We start from the raw sequence: 11,170 nt of genomic DNA, 5'->3' as shown, positions 1-11,170 counted from the left end.
AGGGGAGAGTTATAGAGAGTAAAAAATAATGAGGAAATAGGGAGGGAGAGACTGGGATGAATTATGGAAAAGAAGGTGTTATATTTCAAAAGCAACAGAAGGCGTAAAGAGAGAGATGAGTTATATTTCACAAGAACTGACGGCCAAGCGGTCTCAGTAAACGATTAATTTTCATTCTTCAAAAACTCGGTATTACACATATTGTCTTAGGAAGGTCTTGCTTCTACGAACTGCAAGGGGACATAGATCTAGTATCTTTTTCTGTTTGGTTTTAGTGACAGTTTTACAGCACCTGCAACACAATTAGATCTTATAAATACCGACGATTATAGGTGTTACATAAAAAAGTAGATAAATATGATAGATATTTGAATGGGGCAAACCACACCGGAGCACCCACCAACAACTCCCGAGTATCTTTTTGGTTGCTTGTCTGAGATAAAGAAAAGCATTTTGACACGAAGTCAGCTTTAAAAAAACCATTTCTGGATGATCAGCGTAATTTCCAAAAGAAGTGGAAAGAAAAAAGTCCACTCAAATTGACTCTGCCAAAGTCGGTATTGTTAACAATGCACATCGGAAATTAAACAATTTCTTTCTGATGGTTATACAGACGCAGTTAAAATATTGAAGAAATGTCATGGCAAAGAAAAGCAAAAGTTGCCGAATTATACTTTGCTGCCTGCTAATACAACGAGTGTAGGAAAGCGAACATCACGCTGGAAATGATAATGAGAAAAACATTATACAAGTATTTCATTGTTATTCCTTCCGATTTACTCTGAATGTTCATACAGCGCTATTCCACACATCTCAGTGTCGACTCCTAAAGCTGTTTAAAAGTTCCCTTTAAATTACCCATAACCTCGAGTCAGCACCGGTGATCACTCTTTATTTTAATCCCTTGCATGCATAACATTGTCTAAATCGAGTGGTTTTGGAGAGTTTTTTAAAACTTACAAGCCATTTGGCTCACACCTGTTGGGGATGGACGATACATATAATTATTGTGATACCGTTTCGTAAATAACTGTGCAGTGTTCGAAGAGATGTATTTTTTCTGGAAGAAAAAGACAGACCAAACCATATAATAAAAAGATTATGTGTCCTGATACTTAGCGATATTTCTCCGAAAAAAAGGTGTTTCCGAATCTAACCGTCTTGTCAGCGAGGGCGCACAATTTGCCGAACCATTGTCTATCTTCAGCCATTTCATCGTTTCAAATATAAAAATCAGTCAGCTATTTCCTGTACAGTTTGATGCTTTCTTCAAGCGGGAACTAAGCTCACACTTTTCTGTTTTCAAAGACAAAGAGCCTAAAGGGCCCATTACACGTTCAGTTCAAATTGCCATGTATTCTATCTCTTTATGTCATAAGAAAATAATACATATTGCAATCTTGGAAAAATGTATGTCTACGTGATCTTCGAAATCCAGCATGAAAATAGTACGGGCAACGGTCAGATTTGACAGAACCAGTAATACCCCTTTAACAAGTACAGAAGAGACACCGGGTAGCTGGTGGGTGCTCTTTGCGGTTTGCTCCTTCATTCCTTTCAAATATTTCTAATGTCCCTGTTTCTTCTCCTTTTCGCGTAACTTGCATCTCTAATCTTCAACACTTATATGGCCTAATTGTGTTACAAATGGCTTGAAATCGTACAATAACCGAAAGAACGTCGTCTAGTAAGCCCAAAATATTGGCCCAATCCTGTACAGACTGCCCAAAACTGCAGGGGAGCCTCGAAGATCTGATGGGAACAGCATTCACACTGAAGACTGGGCTGTCCATAATTTATGGATGAACGAGAAGAAGAGAAAAGCAAGCAATAGACACATTGTTACAACACAATTAAGAAGTTCTATCTGCTCAGGTTGACATAAAAAATGTTAAGTTTCACAAAATGGATAGCTTGATACCGACTCCGAATAATCTTTCGGTTTTGGTTTCTGACCTCATGGTCTTAGTAACTCAAATGAGCCCAAAATGTAAGATAGAACTTAATTATTCTAAGGCAGCGACTTGGCGAAATGCTCACCTGCACACTCTGGCCTCCCTCCGAAGCACACGGAGCGGAACCCTCGGCGACGGCGTGCTACTTCCGGCGTACGAGTGTGACCTTTGACCCGAGTGGTGGGCGTGGCCTGCCAGCCCTACGTAGTCGCCGTCCTCCACCTCCTCTATGGTGGCCGCCATCAGAGACACAGGCAGGGAGGAGGAAGAGAAGTTTCTACGGCGGCTGGCGGTGCTCTCGCCATACTGCATGCTAGGTCCGCTCGCAGACCTGAGTGGGAAAAGGGAGGGGAGGGGGTGAGGAGGGAGCACGTTGGGGAGGTGAGATAGGAAAGAGGAAAGGGGGGGGGGGATGTTAAGTAAGAAGAAGGGAGAAAAGGGAAGGAGGGGGTAGGAGAGAGGTGGAGAGGAGAGATGTTGAGAGAGGTGGATGGAGAGAGGTAGATGGAGAGAGGGATGGGAGGGAGAAAAGAGAAGAAGGGGAGAGGATGGGCGGAGGGGGAGGGACGTGTTGTATAGTTAAGAATGCTATTGTTTCTAAACTGGAATCTAAATGCAGTTTTTACGCCCTAATCGACACAATTTAGACATTTTAAATTTATGCAGTGGGCTTCAACCCTGCCTGACAGGACCGACCCAGGCTGAGAAGAATACAGCATTGTAGCAGAAAGACCAACATCCTCGATACCGCTGTGGAATTGAAATTTGGTCTCCTTGGTGAGATGGGAAGTGTCTAGCCCCCAAGATTTAGATAATGTAGCGGGCGAGTTTCCTACCCTGCCTGTCAGAGGCAGCATGGGCTGAAAGGGATACAACATCTCAGCAAAAAGACCGAGACATTCAATATAAAAAAAAGAACTTCCCGCTCAGAAATCGGACTGGGGCGTATTTTTATTAAATACCCTTTTCAGCCGTGTATATATATATATATATATATATATATATATATATATATATATATATATATATATATATATATGTGTGTGTGTGTGGGGGGGGGGGGGGTGCCTGTGTGTTCGTGTGACAGTTTCAGGGGTTTTTTTTACTCTTAATATTTGATGTCTTTAATGGTACCACCCTCAAGGAAGTAGAACATTTTAAATATTTGGGGATCATTATATCATCAGATGGGAGATGTCACACCAAAATTAAAAGCCGCATTTGCCAAGCAAAAGCAACCTTACACAAAATGAAACAGATACTAACAAACATCAATCTGTTACTGGAAACGAGAAAAAGAGTACTGAGAAGTTACATCGAGCCAATCCTTTTATACGAGTGCGAAGCATGGACAATCAATTAACAGCTGGAAAGAACAAATTGTGGCGATAGAGTTGTGGTTCATAAGACGCATGCTACGTATCCCAGGGACAGATAGAAAAACAAATGAAAAAGTCTTGGTTGAAGCAAATTGTAGAAGACAGCTTAAGACGAAAAAAATTTAATATAAGAAAGCGACAGGCAAATTTTTCAGACACACAATGCGGAAAGAAACATTGGAGAATAATTATTGTAACAACAGGCAAGTTTGATAGAATGAGAGGCAGGGGCAGACAGAGGGAAAATATACTAAACAAGACGACAACATGGCTAGGAGCAGCAAGAACAACAGACACCATTGCTGCATGGCAGACAGAGTGAAGTGAAGGTCCATGATCGCCCACGCCAGTCGGCAAGGCACCGGATGATGATGATGAATGGTATTTTGTTCAACGTTATGCCATACGGTGATATAATAATAAGTCCATTTTGACCTCACCTGCTGAACCCTCCCCCCTCCGCGTGCGGAAAATGGTTCCCTATGACGTCACTCTCAACCACCGCGGCGACCGCGGTCGGGAAGTCCCCTGGTGACGTCAGCGACGTGCTGCTGGGGTCAAGGTCATCGTGCCTCCGGCTGTTGTCCTGCTGCTGCTGGTTGTTGCTGCTGCTGCTGCTCCTGCTGAGTATCGCCCTCACAGACAGCTTGGCGAGGCCTCGCGGGGGGATAGGGGGCGGCTGGGGGCTGGGCACTGGCACAGAGTTGTTAAGATTGCCGATGACGCTGGACGTTCCTCCAACAGAACTTTCACCCAATCCACTATCGTAGGCTCCGTTGCTTTTACCAATAAAGTTGTTGTTATTCCTGTTGTTATTCTTATTGTTATTGTTATTGTGCGACACAACAGAAGGCGAGACTGTCGAGCACCTTAGTTTTTGAGAGTCTCCTGGAGTGGAGAATAGTTGCACGTCCCCTCCTACAGGTGTTTTGATAGGGGATTCCGAGAGCGAGTCTTTCTGGAAGGCAGAGTTGACGAGCGGTGTGCTGGTGTAGGGGATAGTGTGCTCAGCTTTGTTGAGCTTGGTCTTCATGTCTATGCCCCTACGACGGGGAGGGGCGATGGGTGGCGCCATCTCGTCTGTCTGTGGGCTGTCAAAATCTCTTTGCCACGCCTCTTGGTCTGATGATTCATCTAAGGAAGAATAAGAAAAAAACAGTGTTAAAATCCTGGCAAGACATTTATTTTTATTATTATAAAACTATGTTTGATAATTTTTTTAAGCAACTTCTGATTTAAGTTATTAAATTGGCCTGTACTGTGGTCCGATGTAGTCGTGTGAATACGATTAAATGCATATGTTAACACTCCAATGACGCAGTTCAGAATATTTACTTTTAGTACGAATTTTACGGCACTTGTGACAAGTAGATTATATACATGCCAAAGATGAAAGGTGTTACAAAAGAGTAACTAAACGCAAAAAAGAAGGACGACAGATAAAGACGGTAGATATTTGACATGACAAAAAGATCAAATCATACCAGATGACCCGACACCCACCTACTAAAACCTTTTGATGGTCATTTAGTGCTGAAGAAAAGTAAGACAAACAGATAGCGACAACAGTTGCTTTACGCTTTTATCGACATAATTCAAATAACTTAAAAGGCGTTCTGCTTTAATCCTGCCATCTCGAGCTGAGAGGGAATAAACGTTCCGGCACACGAACGGCAATAATCGACATTTTTGAAAACAATAAAGCTGCGTTTGAGATTTGTGAATAAGTTGGAAAGCAAAAAAGACGAACTGTGAGGTGTGTCAGATTCCCTACACAAGACAAATCCCTGCTGAATAAAATGGAATGTAAACAAAATGCAATACTTTGACCACTTAAAGCGACACGAAACCATTGCAAAAGAGGTGCATGATGTGGGTCAGGAGAGACAGGGGAAGACAGAGAATAACAAGGATAGGCATCATGAAAACATGGGCTGGCCTGGCTATAGCAGAATGTGTAACGGCAGCTCGTGACCGTGAATGATGGACACGTCAACCTCTGAATCACAGATGACACCTCCAGGTATTTTAGTAATTGGATAGACTAGATCAGAGCCAAGATTGCAAAAATTCTTCGAAAACTAGACAACTAAAGTTCGAAATTCTGCCGTTGGGAATTTGGTCTTGGGTCATACACATCACAGTCCAGTGTAATACTTACTTGGCTAACAGCTAGCTCTCACACAATCACTACATATGGCATGAATGTTTATTAGATTATCACGAACTTCATAGACGTGAGTTTTCTTTTTTAATATAGGTGTTTCTATGGCCCCACCGACAATATTAGGATCAATTACAAGATGGGCTTCCGACCCTTCCTGTTCGTGTAACCCGTCTGAGAGGGACACAAAATCCCAGCAGAAAGACCGCAACACGAAATGAAAATTCTCCCCACTCGGGAATCAAACTCGAACCTCATGCGTGCGACAGCAAAGCACCTAGCCTTTACACTACAGACACTGGTATATGACAAGAAGGGGTATTAGGTTATCAGTATCAGGGAAGGTATAAAAAGAATACACTGAAACAAGCTTCAGAGAGAAGCGGAACGCACAATCACTCGCGAACGGTTAGATCACATTCACCCACGCTGTGGTACAAAGCCATGTTCCGTGCCAGGCTCACAAACCCGAACGACGAAGTGATCTCGAGTCTTTTCAAAACAAGACGCAAAAAAATGCGGATGCCAATTATTGATTTGGAAACAAAACCGCGTCATCACCATCTTCGCCACCATTACCATCATTATCATCAACATCGACAACAACAATTATAATTTCGCCGCAGGAGCCTAGAAGGCTAATGAAGTTACCACACAAACCAGCTAGACAGGATTAAGCTCACTTCGTTTCCTGTGAAAGAAAGGTGCTATTTTTTAAACCCTGGGGGATGTAGGGTGGGTAATGAGTCCTGTTGTTGTTGTCTTTGAGCGTCAACATGTTTTCTGTGTAGCCTTGGCAAGAAAGGGTGGGTGTCAATGTCATGACATCAGTTCCGTAACCCGGTTAGTAGGCATTAGCAGGTAGGATTTATCAGGACGCAGATCTCTTTAGTTTTTTTAATTCCCTTTCCTTGAGTAAAGAGAAGCACATCGACTCAAGAATGGTCATTTAGTGCTGTGAAAAAGGAAGACGGACAGACAGAAACAACAGAGGAAAGTAGGACCTACTAGAGGCGCCCTCCAACCACCCGTCAGTTTAGTTAGCTTGCATGCACGTTCATTTTGGTACCGCTAAAAAACAAAACAAAATGTGAATGTCAAATTTAACTATTTCTTTTTGCCTTTTGGTTATTTTTGTTCAGAGTAATTTCTACATAACGTATGGTGCACTTTTTAAAACACATTATGGCATTTCAGAGGTGCAACTTTGGACACAATGGTTGAAACAGAACGACGAAGACCAATCGCCTTGCTGCAGATAGAAGACTCTATCTTGGCCCGACGTCCGTCGGTATCGACAGAAGGGAAAGGTAGAGGAAAAAAGTTTTACACTCCTTTTGAATATTATTTAGATCGTTTGAGAGGAGGGTTGCGTAGTACCCTGCCTGTCACGACCAACCAAAGCAGAATGAAATACAACATCCCAGCAGACAGATGGAGATACCGGATAATATTACAGTCACAGTAACATCTTTACTTGGGAATTGAACTCATGTCCTCTGTGTGCCACAGCGTTGAGCCTAACCATTACACCACTGACGCCTGTTCAAATAATAAAAAGTATTTCCGAAAGGCAAGAAAGAAAAATATGTCTTTTTCCTACTCGACGCCATCTGGGGATTCGAACCAGAATAATCTGTCCCACAACCCAGGGCGGTGGTATCTCGGCTAACTCCACTCCTCAGTGTCTGTCTGATAGAGTGGAGAAGAAGACTGAAAGATTAGAAATGGCTTACAAAAAGACCCGGGGGGGGGGGGGTAAGCCAAAACTTCGCTATTACGTCACTCCACTTTTAGGACGCACAGCGCACCCCGGGCAGAGCGACAGGTTTCTGGGGCGACACAGCAGGGGGGTCTACAGGCTCAGGAGAGTGCCACTGTCTCACTGACGTACGTGAGTGGCCCTCACGTCACGCAGGACGGCTGTCAGGTCAGAGGTCAGGAGGAAATAACGGAGTTTATTTTAGTTTTAGTACGAGTTTCACGCACTTGCAACACAATAAGGTCATATAAGTGCCGAAGAATAGATTATGTGTTACAAGTTACAAAAGAGTAACATACACAAAAAAAGAAGTAATGGAGGGAGATAAGGACAAGAGATGTTTGAAAGAAATGAAGAAGCAAACCACACCAGAGCACCCGCCAACCACCCACTAACGGAGTTTGAGTTCTAGTAAACAGAAGCACTTCGACACAATAACAGTCATATAGTTTGTTTGAGTAAAGAGAAGCACATTGACACAATAATGTCATAAAGTTTGTCTGTTTGTTTGTCTGAGTGAAGAGAAGCACATGACATGATAACAGTCGTTTGTTAGTTTGTTTGTTTGTTTTTTGTTTCTTTTTTTGTCGGTTTGTTTGTTTGAGTTTTAAAAAGAACATTGACACAATAATGGTCATTTAGTGTTGGAAAAAAGTAGATAGACAGACAGGGGAAGTAAAGAACTGAAACCTACATGTGGCGCCCTCCAACCACCCACGGGATCTCGATATAATATGTTAAGGCCTTTGCTTTTAATGGAAAAATGTCCAGTATACCACAAACGTGACGGCTAATGCAGTGGGTGTTACTAGACATCAGATAAAGCATCGTTCTACTTCAGCCTGCATTTAGAGTTCGTTGAATTTTCAGCATGTGTTTTACGGCACGTGTAACACAATAAGGTCACATAAGTACCGAAGATTAGATTTGTTACAAGAGAGTAACCAAGCCCAAAAAGATGGAGGGAAGATCAGTTAGTTTTAGTAGAGGTTTTACGGCGCTCGCAAGTGCATTAGGTCATATGAGCGTCAGAAGATTAGAGATATTACAAGAGAGTAACAAACATAAGAAAGAAGAAGAAAAGATAAGGACGATAGATGTTTGCTAGGAGAGAAGGAGCAAACCACACTAGAGCACCCGCCAATCACCCACTATTTAGACATCTAATGTTTGTTCAGAAAGTGTATTCAGCTTTAATCGAAAAGCTAGTACTTGTTTTTACTGAAATGCTTTTTACTTGACAACACTTTAACTGCATTCAATCAATATTTTCAACAGTAGGCAATTTTTTCCAATCAATATTTTATTATTTTAGATAGTTTTACAGCCATTTTCTTCTTTGGGGCGGGATGTGGCATCGGTCGAGTGCTGTGTAAGCGCTGTTTTCCAGAATGTCAAGCAGCGTGGCACACTGTTGGCTCTTGAATGATTGGCCATGTGGGCGAGAAATGTTTACAGAGCAATGGACCGCGGTTAATGGGGTACAGTGTGTGCTTCTGCTGTCATTCTTTCTTTATATTTACGTGTACATCCCCATAGACACAATTTAGAGCATCATTTTGGAAGCAAACCTCCGATTTTGCCTTCCAGGGACAACCCGGGCGGAGAAAGAAAACATCCAAACAGAAAGACCGAGAGACTCAATACATATTTCTCCCCTCTCAGGAATCACACACGGGTCGCCTGCGTGCGATAGCAAAGCGCCTAACCGCTACGCCACCGACACCTGTATGCTGTCACTCAGATTTAGTAAAGTTTTATGACATTTGCGAAACAAATAAGCCACACCCATAAGCCAAAGCATAGAGCAGAGGTGTACAAAGAAAGAAGGGGGAGAGTTAGAGACAAGAGATATTAATTATTTGATGAGGAAGAAGGAGCATAAAACACCAGAATATCCCCCAACACTTAGTTTTTATATAAAATAGATAGATCTACCATTATTTTACACCATACTTGAAGTTGATTTAGCATTGCACTTCTGGCGCAATAAATCGTTATATGTTACGTGAAATATAGATCTAAGCTGAGTATTTCGCATGTGAAACATCAAACTTTGCCTTAAATTACTCCGCACATTATATTTGCCTTTGAACCTTTTGTAAACAAAGTATAGACTTGAATCATAGTATTCCTAGACCGTGCTATGTTCTGGCACCTGCTCTTTCCCCCACTATTAGAACGTCGCTGCAAAGTGCGCTCACCATAGGCGCCTACATGAAGTGCCAAACACCAGTCTCACACAGTCCCTATAGTCGCCCGGGCTATCAAATATAGAGAATAGGCACAACTCTTTACATTGCCTTTAATTTTATTCCATATTGAGCAAAATGTTGCGCACCATAGTGAACCGGGATTACGTCAGAGTGCGGCGGTGTGTTTTAGTGCAACGCACTATTCTATCGTGGAAACCGACTCTTACTCTTAGTCTTAATCTTTGGTTTGATTTGGTTTGCAAAGTTTAAATTCAAAGCCATCTCTATTGTATGGATGATTATATATATTTATATATGCAGTTTCTTAATTGCTCAACTTTTGAATCGTATACTTTGTGCTCGCTTTGGCTTCGACGGGCATGACAATTGTGCTTCCATGTGATATTCTTGAATGAATCCTCTTGTCCAATAGGCTGGTCATTTGAAATTTATTAGTCTGGATCTTTTTCGCCAGCTGATATCAATAATGTATTAAAAAGATGTATGACACTCGTTATGGTGGTAGACCATGATTTATCCTACTTGTGAAGTTGAGAGCTGTAATCACTCGTTAAAACTCGTGATTACAACTTGGCAGTTCCACTAGTAGGATAGAGCTAGATCTACCACCACAACTCATGTAATAAATTATTTATAATGATGATAGTAAGGATGATGTATGAGGTGTGCTGATCTTTATAAAATATCCTAGAAACAGAACAGACACTCGGTAAAATAACACTTCTCCAAAATTTCCATTACTTTTCACAAGTAAAGTCGTTTTCTAAAAAAATACATATTATTGTAAAATAGCATTCCAACTATATTTATAGTCTCCCAACGGAAAATGGATCTACTGTAACACCCGAACACATTAACACCCATCCACTCATAGCCCCCACCCCTTTTTTTTCTCAAAGCACACAAACACAAACATACAGATGAAGACAAAGAATAAACAGCAGCAAACATATTATTTATTAACAATAACAGACGTTCAAGTATAAGCACAATACGAAAACTGACCAAAAAAATAAAGAAAGAAAGAGAGAGAGAGAGAGAGAGAGAGAGAGAGAGAGAGAGAGAGACAGAGAGAGAGAGAGAGAGAGATAGGGGGGATTGGACTGGAGAGGATTTTTTTTTCCTTTTGAGTGGATGGGGAGAGGGAGAGACAGACAAACAGACAGACAACAGACAGAAAGAGGGAGAGACAGACACAGACAGTGACAGAGAGACAGATGGAGGGGATGATTTCAGCAATCAACCAGAGCCGAAGGAAAGGGTATGGTCGTCCCAGAAGACTGATAGGTCTAGTCAAAGGCTGTTCTGGGGGCTTATCGGCCAGCCTTCTCGAGTGAGACAGTGACATAGAGTGGACTCTAGAGGCTGTCGAAGGGCTTCTCGCCCTTCCTACAAGATCTGGTCAATCGCCTCTCGGTAATACCCTGTGGCCACTGAACAAAGTTTCGCCAAATCCCTGTTCCATTATAATAATATAATGGTTTGACATGTTATTTGAGGGATGACTCTGACAGGCGCACACTATATTTTATTATCAAATTGATCTCTGCTTTGCTTGACTAATTAAATTTGGCCCAGACATGCATTAGGGTATATCGCAGTACGTTGTTAAGTTGTTTTCATCAAACACCTCAAACGTGTGATAAACGGTGACCAAAAAAAATATTCTAAATGTTTGATTTCGGGGACTGAAA

General features: G+C 41.9%; 1 protein-coding gene across 1 annotated transcript in view; it reads right to left on the bottom strand.

The window, feature by feature from the left end:
* LOC101848525 overlaps positions 1–11,170 on the bottom strand; it is a gene marked incomplete in the record, with an annotated part of 327,286 nt that overhangs the window by 227,726 nt on the left and 88,390 nt on the right. Inside the window, 2 exon segments of the mRNA XM_013083221.2 lie at positions 2,041–2,286; positions 3,775–4,468. Of these exon segments, the coding sequence (XP_012938675.2) occupies positions 2,041–2,286; positions 3,775–4,468 (940 nt within the window).

Source organism: Aplysia californica, unplaced genomic scaffold, assembly GCF_000002075.1.
Source record: "Aplysia californica isolate F4 #8 unplaced genomic scaffold, AplCal3.0 scaffold00218, whole genome shotgun sequence".
Lineage (NCBI taxonomy): Eukaryota > Metazoa > Mollusca > Gastropoda > Aplysiida > Aplysiidae > Aplysia > Aplysia californica.
The sequence above is the reverse complement of the archived record's forward strand: the minus strand, read 5'-3'. Positions and strand labels throughout refer to the sequence as shown.